At 35.5% G+C, this 19,152-nt stretch overlaps 1 protein-coding gene across 1 annotated transcript; it reads right to left on the bottom strand.

Annotated features, from left to right (window-relative positions):
• Nucleotides 1-4,621: 4,621 nt before the first annotated feature.
• On the bottom strand, nucleotides 4,622-16,049 carry LOC149015602 (RNA binding (RRM/RBD/RNP motifs) family protein). Its single transcript, XM_089155520.1, has 11 exons — nucleotides 15,793-16,049; nucleotides 14,955-15,055; nucleotides 14,697-14,871; nucleotides 14,327-14,620; nucleotides 14,143-14,233; nucleotides 13,128-13,897; nucleotides 12,894-13,008; nucleotides 12,243-12,298; nucleotides 7,355-7,461; nucleotides 7,176-7,263; nucleotides 4,622-6,192 (listed from the first exon to the last, which is right to left on the bottom strand). Exons 1-11 carry the CDS (start codon nucleotides 15,922-15,924, stop codon nucleotides 5,962-5,964), a joined length of 2,160 nt encoding a protein of 719 aa, XP_089011646.1. The 5' UTR covers nucleotides 15,925-16,049; the 3' UTR covers nucleotides 4,622-5,961.
• Between the last annotated feature and the right edge of the window lie 3,103 nt (nucleotides 16,050-19,152).

A 19,152-nucleotide genomic window follows, 5' to 3' on the forward strand; every position in this document is an offset into this window, starting at 1 on the left:
ATCTTCAGTTAATATGGAAATACAAATCGCCAAGATCGCACGCTGATATGGTTAAAATCTTTGTTGTTTGTAAAGGGTATTTTTGTCTTTTGGTTTAGAATAGGACTGGGAGGTCTTATGTAAAAGTTTCTAAGGGCAGCTTGGTCTTTACACAATGATGTATGTGTTATATCAATTGGGGTTGAGGAGAGAGGGAGCATTCGGTTCATTCGTTCATTTGCGATTTCTGTTCTCTCTTCCTCTCTGTTCTCTGCTCTCGGTTCTGCTATGGTATGTGAGGTTCTGATCTAGGGCTTGAAGGGATACAGTGCTTGATCTTGCTGCTGCTTCAAGAACTGTTGAAGCTTGGACTGCTTGAAGCTTTCTTGCTTCTGAAGGTGTGAGTTATCCTTGCTGTTGGTGTGCTCGTTAGCCTTGAAGAGAATAGTGGTTGCTGCTGTGTAATCAGGTGCACATGTTCTGAGTTGCCTTCTTCTTCTTGATTAGTTCCTGCTTGGGGTTCTTGTTGGGTAGATTGATTAGGCTGTAACCTCCTTCTCTACCTATTGGATGATTGCATGTTTTGATGAGTTGTTAACTCATCCTTGGACGTAGGACTCATCCTTGGACGTAGGTCAATTGACCGAACCAAGTAAAAATACTTGTATCTTGTCTCTTTCTTTCATTTAGAAGTTACATATTTTGATATGATTTCTTTGGAGGTAATGGACATCTATAAATAAATATTATTTATAACATGTTATAAATTTTAATTTTTTTAATAGTTTATTTCAAAAAATGAACAAAGATGACTGGGTCCCACTTATGATTTATTTCATTAATATTTGTAAGTGGACCCCACTACTACTGTGCCATGGAGAAGCATCAGAGGACCACATTGTTCTCACATGACAAGGAGTTGATTTGAACTTTGCCCCCCCCCCCCCCAAAGGTTGAGTCCTAGTGCCGCTGCTACTCAAAAGTTGTCTTCATCTTTTCCTTCTCTTGACATTTTTTTCATAATTATTAACACTTTAAATTGGGGTTTAATTGTCATTATTATGTTTCAAAAATATAAATGTAAAAATAAAAAGGGTAAATATCACTTACCTCCCCTCTTAGCTAGACAAATAGCACTTACACCCCCTCTTAGTTGGATAATATTACTTACCTCCCCTCTTACCTAGCAAATATATCAAACACCTCCCCTGTGTTAACTTTCTCGGTTAAATTTAACTTTTACCATTAAATATTTTCTAAAACCCCAAACTACCTTTGCTTAAAATTTTTTTTTATTTTAAACCCTAAATTACCGTAATCACCCTAACAGTTAAAATAATAAATTATCGTCAATTAAAATAATCATTAAAAACCAAAACACCATACTTAAAGTCTAAATTATCTTTAATTTTTAAAAGCCCAACATACCCTTTTTTTAAAAAGAAAATTATCAAGCAATTAAAAGAACATATACTACTATCAAGTAAAATTAAAAATGTAATTTAAAAAAAAAGGGTATGTTGATAAAATTAAACACATACTACTATTTTGGGTTTTTTTAATTCTTTGATAAATTTAATATATATATATATATATATATATATATGTGTGTGTGTGTGTGTGTGTGTGTGTGTGTGTGTGTGTGTGTGTGTTGGGCTTTTAATAATTAAAGATAATTTGGGTCTTAATTAGGGTAAATATCACCTACCTCCCTTCTTAGCTGGACAAATATCACTTACACGGTTACACCCCCTCTTAGTTGGATAATATCACTTACCTCCCCTCTTACCTAGCAAATATATCAAACACCTCCCTTCCGTTAATTTTCTCAGTTAAATTTAACTTTTACCGTTAAATATTTTTCTAAAACTCCAAATTACCCTTGGTTAAACTTTTTTTATTTTAAACTCTAAATTACTTTAATCACCTTAACAGTTAAAATACTAAATTACCCTCAATTGAAATAATTGCTAAAAATTAAAACACCATAGTTTAAACCCAAATTATCTTTAATTCTTTTTAAAAAATTTATCAAACAATTAAAAAAAAACGTACTACTATCAAGTAAATTAAAAATGCAATTAAAAAAAAAAGGTATGTTGATAAAATTAAACACGTACTATTATTTTGGGTTTTTTTAATTGTTTGATAATTTTCCGTTGGCCTTTTAATAATTAAAGATAATTTGGTTTTAACTATGGTGTTTTGGTTTTTAACAATTATTTTAATTGATGGTAATTTAGTATTTTAACTACTAGGGTGATTACGATAATTTAAAGTTTAAAATAAAAAAAATATTTTTAGGTAAGGGTAGTTTGTGGTTTTAGAAAAATATTTAACGGTAAAAATTAAATTTTACCGAGAAAGTTAACAGAAGAGGGGTGTTTGATATATTTGCTAGGTAAGATGGGAGGTAAGTGATATTATCCAACTAAGAGGGGGTGTAAGTGCTATTTGTCCAGCTAAGAGGGGAGGTAAGTGATATTTACCCTTTTAATTATGATGTTTTGATTTTTAACAATTATTTTAATTGAGGGTAATTTAGTGTTTTAACTATTAGGGTGATTATAGTAATTTAGAGTTTAAAAATAAAAAAGTATTTTTAGCCATTGGTAGTTTGAGATTTAAAAAAAAATTAATAGTAAAATTTAAATTTAACCAGAAAAAGTTAATAAAAGTGAAGTATTTGATATATTTGCTAGGTAGAGGGGATAAGTGATATTATTTAACTAAGTGGGGGTATAAGTGTTATTTGTCTAGCTAAGAGGAGAGGTAAGTGATAATTACCCAAATAACAATTATTCTTTAACCAAGAGGCCAAGACAACCGCATTAGTTATTTTTCATTTTTTCATGAGAACAGCTTTAATAATTAGAAGAAACAGGAAAGGACGAACTAGAGAGAATGATAGAAAAACTGATTCTCCACAAAAGAAGATAGACACAGAGTCGTATGTCCTAAAAACATTTTTAACTATCAAACTACATTCCCCTTTTTATCTTTTTCTTTTTGGGGGCGACTTCAAACTATATTCTATTTACTAGGTATTGTTGAATCTTCAAATTCCACCATTTTGTACTGCTCGTATTAATGTAGGAACTTCAACAAAAAAATATATTAATGTAGGACATGGTTCAATACAAACAGTAGAATTAATTTTTAAGATATTCACATTTTATTTTTTATAGAAATTTTGTTTTTGTACCTATAGTATGCATTGTGACATAATTTAGTGATAACGTTGATGTCAGTGGTGCATTTTTTTAAGAAAATTTTACGTTAGGGTCCCCTCTAATGAAGGCTAAAATCGTGTTAGGTCTCCTTTATGAAAAACATTACATCTAGGTCTAGAGATCTTTAACATTGTTTAAGACCACTAGTAAAATTCAAATTTTAAATGTTAAAGTTGAAAATACCTCTAAAAGCATTTAAATAAAAATTAGGATTAATCGCACTGGCACCCCCCAAAGTAGAGGCCTAAAAGCACTGACACCCCCACTTTATGTTTAAAAAGCACATTGACTTCAAAATTGAATTTTCATTGGATATATATGTCAAATTTGTCACTAAAAACCTTTATGATTATTATAGAGATTTTTTTTAAAATAAACAATGATTTAACTGTTTTAATGATAAATTTGACAAATATATCAAATGAAAATCTAGTTTTGGGGTTCATTGCTTTTTGAATATAAAGTGTCAGTTCTTTAAGGCCTCCATTTTGAGTAGGCCTCTAAACGGACCGGATTCGGCTCGGATACACTAGTATCCAAATCCGAATCGATTAGCAAATCCGCTATCCGAATCCGAATCCGAATCTGGCAAAAATTTAGAAAAAACATCCGAATCCGAATCCGAAACTTTATTGGATATCCGATAATAATCCGATCCGATAAAATATTCGGTTATTGATTGATAATTGTCACTTGTTTACATTTTTTATTATAGATTTCTAATTTCCGATTACTGAATACGATTACTGGTATCCGAATCCGATTATCATCTATTTTTAAAGAAAAAATGTTAAATACTTTACTCTATCCGGATAAAAATTTATCCGGATATTATCCGATCAGATAAGCAATTATCCGAATCCGGTTGCTTAGCGGATGGATACGGATATTTTCCGGTAAGAGAATTTTCGGATATGGATACCCTTAAACGAATACGAATACGAATTCGGAGGAGGATTTCGGCTATCCATTTACAAGTCTAATTTTGAGTGCATGTGCAATTTGCTCTAAAAGTAAATATACTGAAATACCACTTTTACTCTATTTTTAAAAACCATAAGTGAGTGAAGAGATTTCTCCTTTATCCATCTACTTCTTTCACCCTATCTAAACCACCCACCCCCCATCAGCTGATTGCTGAAAACCACCCATCAAAAAAAACAAAAATCGATTCCTCCACATCGCCCCGCCATCACGTTGTTGAAAATTGAAATCACCCACCACTGCTAAACCACTCACCTGCCAGAATCTGTTGGGCTTTATAAGCAACCATTTATAGGGAAAACATCACTTTGATTAGGTTTGCAAAACTAAAAGCGGTTTTGGTGACACAGGGATTTTGCTATTCATCAATACCTTTTATTGGGTTTATTTTCTTGTTTCACCCCAGCTGGATTGACTATATTCGTTTTGTGATCCTTAATAGCTTCTGGGTTTTAAGATGACAATCCCCCCAAAGGCTTTAGATTCTCACCAATTTCTGTTTCTTTTGGTGGGTGGTTTTCAATGACAGGCCAATAGATAGTGAATGATTTCAGCAAGATGAAGGAGGAAGATGAATAAAAGAAACTCTCCCTTCACTCACCTATATAAATTTTAAGAGTAGGGTACAGAAATTATATTGGTGAACTTACTTTTATTAAATGTTTTTTTGTATTTTCTTCCCTTAACATTTAAATTTAGAATTCCAGTGTTAAAGACCTTTGACCACATGTAATTTTTCCAGTTAAAGAGACCCAACAAGATTTCAAACTTCACTGAAGAACGTAATACTTTTTTTAAGGTCATTGTAAAGCATTTTTCATAACAGGCTTATCAAATAAGAATATGGTCTTTAAATATTATTTTTTTCGTTCTTAATTGAGTTTATAAAACACTAACTTGTTTCTAATAGTAATTCTGAAAATATTTTTAGAATAAATTCATCAAATGCCCATTTTCAAATACAGAATGACCTCTAAACACAGAAATATAAAGTGATTTTACATAAGAACTGATCAGAAACATTACCAAACACATAAGACCTGCTACACAAATCTGAGTATTGCTGATAGTGAAACCAACACTGTTGCTCAGGCCCTTGTGCTGTGAGATTGTTATCTTCATTATTTTGCGTTGGTTGTGTAGCTTCACAACAATTCCTTCAAAAATGGGGAGGTTAACACTGAACTACTAATGTGTTTTTGCACGTTTCACAGCATTTGGAATGAGATACAATTGACGGAACGCAACCAAACCAAAAGTTACATGGTTAGAAGCTTCCCAATACATTTAAAAATTCTTTTTTCTGGCCAGAAATCAAAGGTGTACCTCAACCAAAACCAACCAGAAACATGAAAGCATCAACAGTAATTTTTACATCAACCTAACTTGACTAGGCTAAACTCAATATAGGCAGGTCCAAAACCAATCAGAAATAGACCGTTATAGATCTCAGCACTGGTTTCCCCATTGCACTGTAAAAAAAAACCTGCATGTATCTATCTCATGATCCACCAAAATAGTATCCATCTGATGCCAAATGTTGGAGCTTGATCCACTTCCAATAGATCCTACAATACATTCTTGTGTAGTCCAACAAAATCAGAAGAAATCAAGTTCCTAGTCCAATTGAGTAGAGGACCCCATCACTTCCTGTTGAAATAAGCAAATGTGCAAACTACCAGGAAACAGAATCTACAACACTTTATTTTCCACAGCCTGCTTCCTATTGACATGAGCAAATGTGCAAACTACCTGGAGACAGAATCTACAGCACTTTATTTTCCACAGTCCTGGGTGCAGGTGTTTTTGATGCTGCTCCGGGGGCAAACATAGAATGCTCATGGTTTTCAACTAGGTCACGCCGCCATTGTAGATGAGAGCTAGTATAAGGTCTCTGGTGGATACCATTTTGGTTGTTGTTATTGGACAATGACTGGGAAAGCCTTTCAACTGACCTGGATGAAGCTACAGCAGGTACTTCTGCCTTCCTCATCACCTGATAAAGACAGCTACCAAGGATAAGCAATTGCTGATGGAAACAATCTAATATTCACATCTGATTTTTTTCATAAAAGAATCCACTTCTAAGTGTGACCTTTTGTGCACCATTGACATTAGCAGATATTCAGGGCCTCTAGGAGAAGCAACTCTGTACGGGAAAGGGAAGAACAGGTTTTCCCGAACTTATAAGATGTAGGTTCTTATAATGAGATCCAAAGACACCACCACCCCCCCCCCCCCCCCCCCCAAAAAAAAAAAAAAGAGGTTTCAGGTTCCGAATCCCCATGCATCAATAAAGTTGCTCTATTGTGATCAGAGTGCCAGGAGACATCCTCTCTGCAAAAGCAGGACAGGGCTGTACACATAGAACCCAGAGTCATCCAGATCTTATGCTGTGTATGCCTTATTTTTTCCTATGCAGGTTCCAGATTGAGGCAGACAGGCAGGCTCATCATATTCCATATACGGTATACACTTTTATTATATGAAAAAGTGTCATCCAAGAATTTTAAAACAGATAAAGAAAGAGAATCAAACAAAACCAAAGTTGATAACACAGGGAAAAAACTATGAATTGCAAGTTTGGATAGAATAAACTAGAATAGAGAACACCACGCAATAGATAGATTCCAGCAAGCAAGCAACAGGAGGGACAGGGAAACAGAAAACCAGAAACCAACTAGAAAAATGATTCATAAGCCACATCCAGGAAATAAACTATACTCGAAAAGCCATTTGATGGAGTTCTTCAGAAAACAACCAAAAATAGGTCACACAAAATTTGCAAGGATTTCCAGATGCTCAATACAGGTGAAGTGAAAATTTTGGCTGGGCAACATACATTGTATATAAGAGAGTAAATTAAATCAAAATCTTCTCAAACTTGAGAACACAATAATTGGTAATAGACTTTCCTTGAATAAATTACCAAAACAGTAGTTCGAACAAGTTCTTTGCAGAAAATGTGACAACTGTTACCTTAAGAGTCCTGGACATGAACGAGGCTCCACTAATTGCTACAGCCTTGTCAACAGATTCCTTGCTGGCAAAAGTAATGCAAGCGGACCTGCAAGACAGTTTATGTTTGCACATCAACTTTGAATAAATAATGAAGAAATACAACAAGCACAAAATTGGATTAAGATAGAACATCATACCCTTTTGGCTGAGAAGTTACAGGGTCAGAAAGAATTATAACTTTAATAACCACCCCACACTTCGAGAAATACAATGACAAGGCTTCTCTTGTGGCAGCAAAATGGACCTAGGTCTCACAAAAAATGAGTATATGCTTCAAATCATTCACAAATATAAAAACTTACAGAAAATTTATGCAGTAACACATTCCAACAGGAAAAAGGACAGACACTTAAGGTAAAAAGTATTTTTTGTAATTGCGTTCCAAGGAGTGAATATGTCAGGTATTATGGATTTTGCCTGTCTCAACCTGACTCAGTCCACGGGCAGTGGAGTGCCGGATGGAGAAGGAAGCAATCTGATATCAGTGTCTCAAAGTTGCAGGAAGGAGAGAGAAGATATTCATCACTGTATATAACAAATAAAAGACAAAGAACAGCTAAATTGCTTTCAACCCCTGTAGGATATGCTCTGTCTGGGTCTGGGTTTCCACTCATGATGCCGGTTCAACCAGTCAAATGGTACTGTATCTATTCTCCTGTGAAAGAACTTGACTCCGCTGAATTTGGCAAGGACTGAAGTGACCATCTGACTCTACATGCTGGAAGGGAGAAAATCATGTTATCTGCAGAACCTTGATAGTTAGGTGATCCTTGGCTGGGAGGGCCTCATTTAGAGTCCACTATGATTGAAGGAGCACATATTTTTTTAAGCACAATGTTTAGCCTTCTTATCTAAACAACCACAAATGCCCAAGAGGATGATAACAAATTTACGAGTAGGACATCACAATCCAGTTCGTCAATAACCTGCCAATTGACTACCTGAGCGAACATCAATGATTTGTTTGTTACATTAGTGGTATCAGCCAAGCAACTTTGTAGGAGTCCTGACCCCAGTATACCATGGGGGTACACTTGGGTCATGTATGGTAGTACATGTCCCCCTTCACCCTTGTCACTTGAGTCATTAATTAGTCACCATACGTTATTTGTTTCCTTTCTTTCATAAATTGGTTTCCTTGATTGTCCCTCTTCTACTCTTAATATAACTGTTTGTGTGAAGCAAAGGGTCTGCATTCTGTGCAACTCTCCCTCCTCCCCTTCTTCACCACTTCTTCCACATTCACTTTGTGAACAATGTCTACTGAGCAAGGATTGGTACAACCACCTTTGTCGCTTACCATGGAACACTAAATGTTTTACATTCCCCGTGATGTAGACAGATCACTTAAAAGGGCTTGTTTTAGTGGAAACAAGAAATGGGGTTGATTATGTAGGTGGTCAAGCCTTCTGTTTGTTTGCTTTGTAATTGACCAATTTAATAAGCCTAAATATGGGTAGAAAGTAGGGAAACAAGACTGTACTTCATTAGTTTAGGAGAGCCTTATTTTGGGTCTGTTTTGCCTATAATTTGACTTTACTAGTCATTTTCTGATAATTATTATTTAAGTTTGGGTTAGGGCCTTTTCTTTTAGTGTCTTGACTATATATTTGAGCCTTCTATATAAGTTTTAAGGGAGGCCAGCACCTTAAACGAATTTGACAACTGAAGTTTTGGCTTGAGCCATTGTTGAAATCCTGAGAGAGGATGGGTGAGATGCCAAGGCTGAGATGGCAAACCCCAATCTTCCCCATTCCTTTCATTCATCCCTTTCCATCGATTATTGTTCCTAAGACCCCTAATTCTGCCTCTCCAATCAATAGAAATTCTACAAGTGTACTGGAACTTCTTGTCAAAAGATAGCCACATCAATTTCTTGAAGAGCCCACATCATCAGTGTACATCTCCATCAACCAACTCAGCAGATAACCCTAACATCGGTTTTCAAGAGAGAAGTTAAGGTTTCTTTTCTAATCCCATTATTCTCTTTGGTTTTCCATTGGATTCCATCTTACATAATTTTGGCATCAAAGCCTATATTACCTTTTAGAGTTGATGTTAATAAAAGGAAGATGAAATCAGATGTTCCTTACTTTGCTGAACCGAGGAATCCATTCCATTCCTTAATTGGTAGGATTGTCCTAAAGAATGCTTTGACAAGTACAACCCAACAGAGGCACAAAAGCTTAGGTTTGTTTAATTTCGGTTGACTGGTAATGCTAAATAAGGGGGGAAATCCCATGAAGAGAGTTAGAAGATGTGAACCTAGAGAGTTTGGAAGAAAAGAAGCACGAGCATGGTTCAAGAACTCACTCTTGCCAGCCATCTCACTGGACCAAAAAACCAAGATCTTGACGAGTTGGGGGAATTTTTTTCCTCCCAACTAAATGGCCCAACTCGGTGAGTTACAACAGTCTTTTGGAGCTAAGACTTGCAGTCCAGCTTAGATTGATTAAAAAACAACTATATATATGAGTTCCTTTTTGACTCCAAGTTTGGAACCCACCAGCTGAAGACGCACACTTTATAAAGCCTAGTGTACACATTGTATAGTTAATATTCATGAATACATTAATGTTCAAAACTCAAAAACCCATACAATATTATACTTTGCAAATGTTCAAATTACAACGTTCACACGACATGATGGGCGTACATTACAATAAATTCTGAGACAAACTAAGATCACCAAAATGTTATGAGATATCCGAGATGTGAGAGAAGAATAGGAGATATGATCAAGATATCATGAGTAAATCTCGACAAGATTTGGTAGATTTTGCCTCATCTTGCTTGGCTGGAAAAGCAAGATATCTCACGAGTTCTCAAACCATGAGCCTGAGTGGAACAAGGAGCACTTACTATAAGATAAGCTCTCCCTTCAAAAAGATTATCACCAGAAAGTATCAACAGTTCAAAAGAGCAGGAAGCAATTTAAAGATGAAATGGCTTCTTGCAAGCAAACGACTAGAGCCAGATTTGGTCACCAATGGACACTGCCATGGAAATCACTGAAGCTTGAAGATGGAACTCCGAGTAAAGAACCAGAACAAGGAATTGAGGTTCATGTTAAAGATACCCAAGTTGACAACAATAATACCTATGAAGTTAAAGTTCAGAAATTCCTATTGTTAAGGAAGAGTGAGTCCTTTATGCTTTGTATACTAAGGTTAACATACACGATTTGAAGCAAGTAAAGTTGAGGCCATGAAAGGACGATGTAGAACTTAGTACTACATTTGATAAGGTGATTGGAGAAACCATTGAGGTGACTATAAGCAACCTTGATTCAAGATCTTGCTTCGGGACTTTGTTTTGGCCAGGCAAAAAACTCAAGTTAGGAAGAGATCATGATTAATTTTGAGCCTTCCATATAACTTTTTAAGGGAGGCTAGCATTGTACTTCGAAATTGATTAATGAAATACTGGTTTGAGCCTTTGTTAACATCTTGAGATAGGGTGGGTGAGAAGCCCGCACTAGATGGCGAACCCAGCTTAAACCCATCTCCTTCCGTCAATATCATCCATAAGCCCTAATCCTACCCTTTCCAATCTTGATAAACTGTATGAGTATGGTGGAATTTGTTTTCAATGTTGTGTCACATCAATTTCTTGAAGATTCCATCAAGATCATTGCTTCTAGGGTCACATTTTCATCAATGTGATCAGCAGAAAAAACACTAGTCATTTGTTTTCAACAGCAACATTAAGGTTTCTTTTCAGACCCCATTCTTCTCTTTGGTTACCTTTTAAACCCTGCCTAGGTTGAGACCTATTCTGGTCCTAATCTTACATTCCCCACCCACAAAAGACACTGAATGTCAAGCTTTTAAAATGCTTCACCTTAAGCCCGTGACTCCATAAAAAGCTGAAATTCACCAAGATTACGGATATGGGATGCTCAATCCTCGAAAACAATCGCGTCCAGAAATTCAAGTTTCAAACTCTCCTTCTAAAGTGAACCACTTCTAAGATCCAAGAGGAAAATGTACATAAGAGTTCAAACATTCCAAAGATCAGTGAGGAACAAAGTATCATAAAACATCTCAATGAGAACTTTGCCTCAACTATCTCAATCATGGGCATGTCTATGCAGCAGGAAATGTTAAGTTAATATCCTTCCTTTTTCTCTATGGACTCTAGCAGCCACTGATGTAGGACTATGGTGGGCTTCACTGAGAGAAAGGTAGAGGAATAGCAAGAAGGGGGAAGGAAGAACACATACGTAGAGGAGGGTGGAGAATGAACACAGACCTACAGCCACACAGGCTCTCAAAACATATCAATTCCTATTGATCTGAAATTTTCATCCTAATAGAAGCTATTTGAAGAAAATCCAATTAATAAAGTTAGCATATTAAACTATAGTAAACTAAGGAGCAAACTTTGACAAGGAAACGATCTCCTAAGATTCCCAACCATCTCTAACGCTTGCAAACATATCCCACTTTCTAAAATAAAATAAAAAATTAATTAACTAAAATAAAATAAGTTCCTATATTAATTGGGTCCCATATTCCAACTGGACCCAGTTCATCTTGGTCCAGAAACCCACTTGGGTTTAGTTGGAGGTAGCATGTCCACATACTTGCTCCAGAAAGGAAAACAAGATTTCACATCAAGACAAAGTCATAAAGTGTGCATGGTAATTTATTCCAAATATATGTAACACCTTTTAATCAACATTTAACCTTCTTCAGCTCCCAAGTACTCCATTGAATACCAATATCCTGGTGTTTGACATTCCTATGGCAGTTGATCAATATTTCATTTCTAACGATATCATTTACATACAAAAAGAAAAATCTCAAAGAATTAACATCAGTTTTACAAGGGGTGCCCAACATAGCATTCCAAGGGTAAAGCTCTAGAGTTGGCCAGAGGAAAAAATCAATTATGAAACCAATTCAAAGTCATGTTACGGTCTCAAGCAACAGGACTTGAGTAAACACAGAAGTCATATTTATGAAGATGTCAATACAAGAAGACCTACTGCAAAAGTCATAAACATTCTATCATGCTTACATTTGTCACAAGAACAGTTCTTGACTCAACATCTTCATCAGGATGATCCATCACACCTGCAAAGAATAATAATAAACTTTTCAACTCTAATGACCTTTTAGAAGCCTACAATATCATAAATTTACAATGATTACCAGTAACCTAGCCATGGTTAGGCAACATCAACAGTCATTCAGGGGAAAGTTTTTCCTAAGCAAATGGAAAAAAAGGCTGGACACTAAAAATAGGACAAATTCATACTTCAAAGAGCAACACCAGTTACTGCATTGATTTTGGATAGGGGAAATGAAGTAACCACAAAAGCACAGAAAATAGAAAAGAAAGGCAGTGCTATTCTTACAGTTCAAATCATTATATAATTCAGAAACTAAAAAGCAGTCAGCATATAATTCCTTTAGTCAGCATGACAGAACAGTTCTAGGCAAATTTAAAGAAATCAAAACTTTTCATTCCATAAACTACTGAGAAAAACCTTTTAGAAGTGTTAAACCCCCCCCCCCTACATTGCAAACTGAAGCTAACATGTAGAAAATGCTAGACTAAAGTTTATATGGCAAACAATAATTTAAATACTGGCATTGATTCAGATCCTAGAATTTAATTATTATGACTAATCAATATAAAATCGCCACAGGAACAGAAATGCATTACCAGAACTTGGCAATATGTTGAACTTGCCATCATCTCTTATCTCAAATTGCTTAGACCGAAGCTTAGCCATTTCAATTTCTATCTGATGTAGTTTTTGTTTCATATCTAACACTTGCTGCATGAGAAGAAGCTTGGATAATTCAACAAGTTGACCAAGTAATGCCTTCGTTAAGGTAGAACAAAAAAAAAACGAAATGATCGGTTTGATTTATAATTAAGAAAAGCTTCTCTTACATGTTTTACAGGTTTCAGATTGGTAGTGACATTGTTTTCACCATTGACATTCTCTTGTTTAGCAGGCAAGGAAGAATTAACCACTACTAAACTCTGATTAGCAGCTTCCACAGTCTCCCCAGTCAAGCCTACTGAAGGCACTTTTTTCTTCCTAACACTGAAAGCAACGTCAGATCTAAGACACTTATCCTGACTATCCAATCTTCTAGTTTGATACTCAACAGGTTTCGAGCTCCATGCATGGTTGGCAACTGTTGTTTTTTGGAAATCATTATTTATTTCTTTCTCTTCAGGTCGCCCATTCTTGACATCCACCAAAGGTGCCAACCCACTACCAGGATAAGAGTCGATCTCTGCTAAATGCCTCTTCTGCCTAATATTACTTGCGTCACGAAGAGTGCAGATATTGGCTCCATGCTGTTGTGTTCTGCAGTCAGCAGAACTCATCCCAGAGATTTTACCATGGCTATTGTCAAGCATAGGAACTTCTGCCTTCAACTGCCTACTATGTATAGGACCATGAACTGAGGGCATTGAATGATCAAGACTTTCACCATCACGCTTCAATATTTTCCTCTGACTAATGGGAACCACACAAACATTAATTTGCTCATCTGTCAGTGCAGTGTCATGTTCACAAGGTTTTCCTAAGCGGTCCCACACATTGCCTCGAGGCCTAGCATGCTGGTCAGAAATAGAATGTGCAGCTCTTGATGATATCCTGTTCCTTACAACATTAGCCACAGAATAGCAACTAGACTGAGGATTTTCTGCATGCAAAAAGAACCAACAATTATTATTGGTGCTTGACTAGCATGAAAGTTGCATGAGGTGTTAAGAAGGCATGCAACTATGCACACCTAGAGCCTCTTGAATGAATGAGTATACACGTGTCAGACGAGTTTTTTATGCATAAGATGCACTTGTCAAAATATTCAGAATCTCACAACTTGCAAAAAATAGAACAAGCTAAATATTTGCGAACAAGTTACTGAAGTCTACTAAAAGATCCCACCTGTAACAGCCTGAGATTTCCTGGAAACCAGCTCTTCATTTGGTGAATGTAGAAGTTGACGAGACATTGCATTGCAATTACTTCTGACAATCTGTTCTACGATACGCAATTTCTGGAGTTAGATGAGGATCCTGTGCTAAGTATAAAGATGACAAAGTAAGGCAGAAGGCTTAGCTCTGTCAACCTTGCTATCTTGATTGACATATTGCATGCTTTGGTCACCATCAGAGGAAATTTGAGAAGATCCTCTCACCCATGAAGTGTCATACAAGGGTTCATCAAGGGTATCTACTATTTCTATAGATTTTTTCAGAATTTTACTTCTATATGCCCGACCATGTGCATCCTTTAAATTTAAGTCATCTGTCGTAGCAATTGGTTTACGCTTATGTTGAAAGCCTTCAGAAATGTCTAGATGACTTGAGGAAACCGGATTCTGACCATGTACTAATATGCTGCTGCAGTTCTCATCCGTTGTCTGCATAGACAAAAATATCACCAAATTTAGTTAATACTCAAACATCATATACATATAACTAGAAAATGGTAATTACCAGTGGTCTATGAGCATTGCCAGTGTCATGATTATGAAGGTCCATCAACCTGCCGCTACTCCGTTTCTTGTCTACTTCATCATCATTGACACTTATTACAGCAGCATCTTGTAGATTAGATTCCTTAATAGGTATATCTGACTCATGAGTATTTTTCAGCAGAAAACCCCACAGCCTGTCCAGAACATCATGACTTAATAGCAATTCTGATGACATTCAATTTTAAACTTCAAAGCAAATATTTCAAAAATCATATACCAGGAGACAAATTCTGAACTCCTTTCACCAAGAAATGCTTCCAAGTCATCCCTTGCTTCATTCTGATTCTTGCCATGACAAACAAGCACTATAATGTACTCCTACAGAAAAAACCAAAAAGAGATGACAAGCTATTATGGGCAACTGCCGCAAGTCAACACAGAGTATCTTAGAAGAACAAAAGAGAAATCACAACCATAGTCAATATGGACCCTATAAAGTAGTGAGGATTATCCACCGCTAGACTCATTATCCAAGAGCGAACGTTCACAAAGCATCAACATTCTTAAGCCGTTATACAGACACACACACACACCCCAAACAACAAGGCTAAACTTGATTTCGTGCATGCTTTTTTGTATCACAGAGACTTCAATATAGGATATCCAACGGACTAGGCAAAGTATCACCTATTAAATTTCTTGTATAACTATGGAGTTCAATTCAAACAAGAAGCCCTAAATAGCTCTAAATTAATTATTCTAGGTTCCCTTCGTTGGATACCAGTGATAGAAATGAATATGAAAACTTCATCCAAAGAACCGAAAATCGACCAGCAATTGGAAGCATAAAAGCAAACAACTCCCGGTATGCCTGCATCAAATAGAAATGGAATTGCATGGCGATGAACTAGGACGCGGTGACCAACATTTCAGAATATCATCATACCTATTCCCCACTAAATGAATTATCCTCTGAGGAGCAGAAATAAACAAAGTTCTAAACAGATAAAACCAGCAAATAGAAATTCGACACTAAACAAACTAAAACATACGAAACTGTCCAGGAGAAAATCAATTTTTGGATAAGCGAATAGTGAAGTCTCGAAGAACAGTACCGCAAGTACATCATCCGTGTAGTTCCCGAGGAATTCGACAAGCTTCTCTGAAATCGATGCTTTAAGCTTCACTGCCAAGGATGACTTCCTGTCCATCTTGAAGGATCTAGGGTTTGCTTTGAAGATATACATTGCGAGCGAGAGCGAGAGCGAGAGCGAGAAAGAATTCTGGCTTCTGCAACAGCAGTGGAGGTTTTGCTGATGTCCTAACTCCTAATTTATCAGCAACCCCATGGAGAGAGAGAGAGAGTGAGAAGCCATAAGAAGTTTTCGGCATTCGGCATCATTTAGCGAACGTGGAGGGTATTAACGTAAATAAAAGTATTATAGGGATACTTAAAGGTATAAAACTAATGGAGCGTATTATAGGGATACTTAAAGGTATAAAACTAATGGAGCCCACACTTATGAGTGTCAGTCTATCATTCCTCACTCGTTAGCCTCCGCAGAGCTCATAGCAAGGTTTAAAGTATTCCACGATACCATACGATATTAGCCAATACATATCCATATTTGACCCAACTAATACGATATATCTCGATATATCTCTCTATTAAATTACTTTAAAATACATTAGTCAGAGCGATACATTACTCGATACAAAACGATACGTCTCTGAAAATCACCTAACCAATACCATACTCGATACCGTTACTTTAAACCTTGGCCCATAGTTTATTTGACAAGAGGAGCAAAGTCTAAGAATCCGGTCATTTGAATAATCCGAATGGTCATCCTGTCGATGTCCAGAGGTAGGTTCCTTCTTGAACGTGTGGTAGAGAAAAACATCTAGGAGGAGAGGCTTATCTGATGTCAATTCAAAGAGAGTCAATTAGCCTTAGAGCAGCCCTTTTATTAAAGGGTGGGGATATAATATATACCATCACGGAGGATCAAGTTGAATCTTGACCTCCCTACCGAGAAGTATTGGTCATTACTATTTAAGCTAACCTTTGATGGTGTCCTAGAGCAGTCTTACTGTTGTGGTTGTGTCTATGTTGTTTTCATGTGAAGCAATCTTTGATACTTGGTGGTCAACCTGCCTTTCTCTCTTTCTTGCACGCTTTATGTTCAAACTCATGCCTTATGGAGTGACTAGTAGGAGAATTCTTTTTTTCTTTATTTCTTTTTTCCTTTTGGATGGATTGGATTTTGCATTCGTCCGAACCAGCTTATATGCACCTAAACTACATCTCAAAAAAAAAATTTTTTTTTTTATTTTTTAAAATATTTTTAAAAAACCCCACAAAATTTTTAAAAAAAACACAAACACACCAAAGCTATGTTAAATTAGCAATTACCCTCCAAAAATTCTCTTAAATATGCATAGTAGTTCATTGCAACAAATTTTGTTAAATTATGATCAAATAATTTAGGGATAATTACTGTTGCCCCCCTGTACTTTGATTTTATTATTAATAAAACCCTGTTCTTTACAAAATTACTGTTGCCCCCCTTCCTTATAACGGTGTTAAGTAGCCGTTAAGTTTGAATATGTAATGTCCACTTTGTCCTTCATTAAAATTAAGAAATCAAAAGACGATACTACCCCATTTATAAAAACCAGATTAAATGTCAATTTTACCCTAACTTCATTTATTTTGAATTAAAAAAATATTGGTTTTCCACCTTCACTAAACTTATTTATTTTGAATTAAAGAAATTTGTAAAATTCAAATTCGATTTGGTTTCCCACCTTCTCCTCTAGCATACGTAGGGAAGGAAACCACAATTTTTTATTTTTTTTTGGGGGGGGACTGGTGCTTTTTAATATTGGAAGCGAAACGTAACACCTCCCCATGGGAGTTTAGACTTTTAACCGCTTTACTAACCCACCATTGACGAAACCACAAAATCTTGCCGAGAGAAGGAATTACGAGTAGGTGATATTCGGTTTCCAAATTTGAGTTGAATTCTATCTTCCCTCCTCTTCGATTTCTATTTTGATTTTATTCAATTATTATTTCTTTATTTTGGTGATTTTTTTTAGAGTAAAGCGTTATGATTATTTTTTTCTCTACAATTAATTAAGGGTATTACTGTAACTTGACAAAAGGGTAAATAGGTAAGGAGATGAGTAAAAGGGTATTTTGGGATTTTTAAAAAATATTGAGATGCCACATCATCAGTAAACTAACGGAACTTAACAGTAGGGGGCATTAGTAATTATAGACAAAGTTAAAGGTTGGATTAGTAATTTTGCAAAATACAGGGGATACATTAGTAATAAAATCAAAGTATAGGGGGGCAATAGTAATTATCCCAATAATTTAATAATTTCTAAATTGTCCTTAATCTCTTGTGACTCTACAGTGATACTTTAAGTAAAATTAAATCTTAAATTTCATTTTTTTTTCTTCATTCCCCATGAGTTACTTCTTCTTTCTTTGTTTGTCATATTATAGTAAGCTATTTTTGTCATTTTCTCTAATTACCTAACAATTCTAACAGAAAATGGGGTGACAGCCAAGCATAATTTGGGGTGTGTTTTTTTAAATATATGAAAGGTTTTCTGCCACTATCCCCAAGGATGTTCAAATCTATTCCTAAAAGTTTTATAAAGCGTTTGGTTATGTAATTTTTTTGGATAAATATGTAATTTGTAATTTATGTATAATGGGAACTAATTTTGTGAAACTCAAAACTTAAAAAGTGTTTAGTTGTCTTAAGTTGGGACTTAAACCCATTTGAAAATTCATATGATTATCCAGAGTTTGGGATTGCAAATTTTTACCACAACCTATTTTTTATTATTTTAAAATTTGTATATGAGGACTTTATTTAGGATAAAACCTAAAAAAATGGATTTTACTTTTAATATTTTTACCATATTCTCCTTTTTATTTTATTTTCATTATTTTACTATTTTCATATTTTACACCATGACTCATTTAGGATAAACCCATAACATGGATTCTAAATTTTAATCTTTTTCTAGTTTTTATTTATATGTATATTTTTTTGTTTTATGATTTTATTACTTTTTACCATAAACTCATTTAAGAGATTGTTCGGAATTTTGAATATGCCCAACGGCAATTGTGGAAATTCATTTATTAGACGATTACAAAATATGATGATATATTTTGATAATTGCCAACCCACTCTAAACACAAGTAACATAAGGTACTCTCTCCAAGAAACAACGGAAGGAAAAATCAATGGAGTTTTTCTTCTTCCTAGCTTCGATCTTGCTCTTTGACCATCCATCCGCAACGTATTTGGGTTGTGAATTTTCTTCTCTTTCCACGAGATGAGGAGGATTTGCCGATGACCAATTTTGTGGAGGAATGAGTACGTGAATCATCTTTATTCTTCCACAACATTTTTTTTATACTTGGGAATAGTGAATCTATGTAA

Source organism: Hakea prostrata, chromosome 5 (genome assembly GCF_041222555.1).
Source record: "Hakea prostrata isolate BN-2017 chromosome 5, UWA_Hpros_2, whole genome shotgun sequence".
NCBI lineage: Eukaryota > Viridiplantae > Streptophyta > Magnoliopsida > Proteales > Proteaceae > Hakea > Hakea prostrata.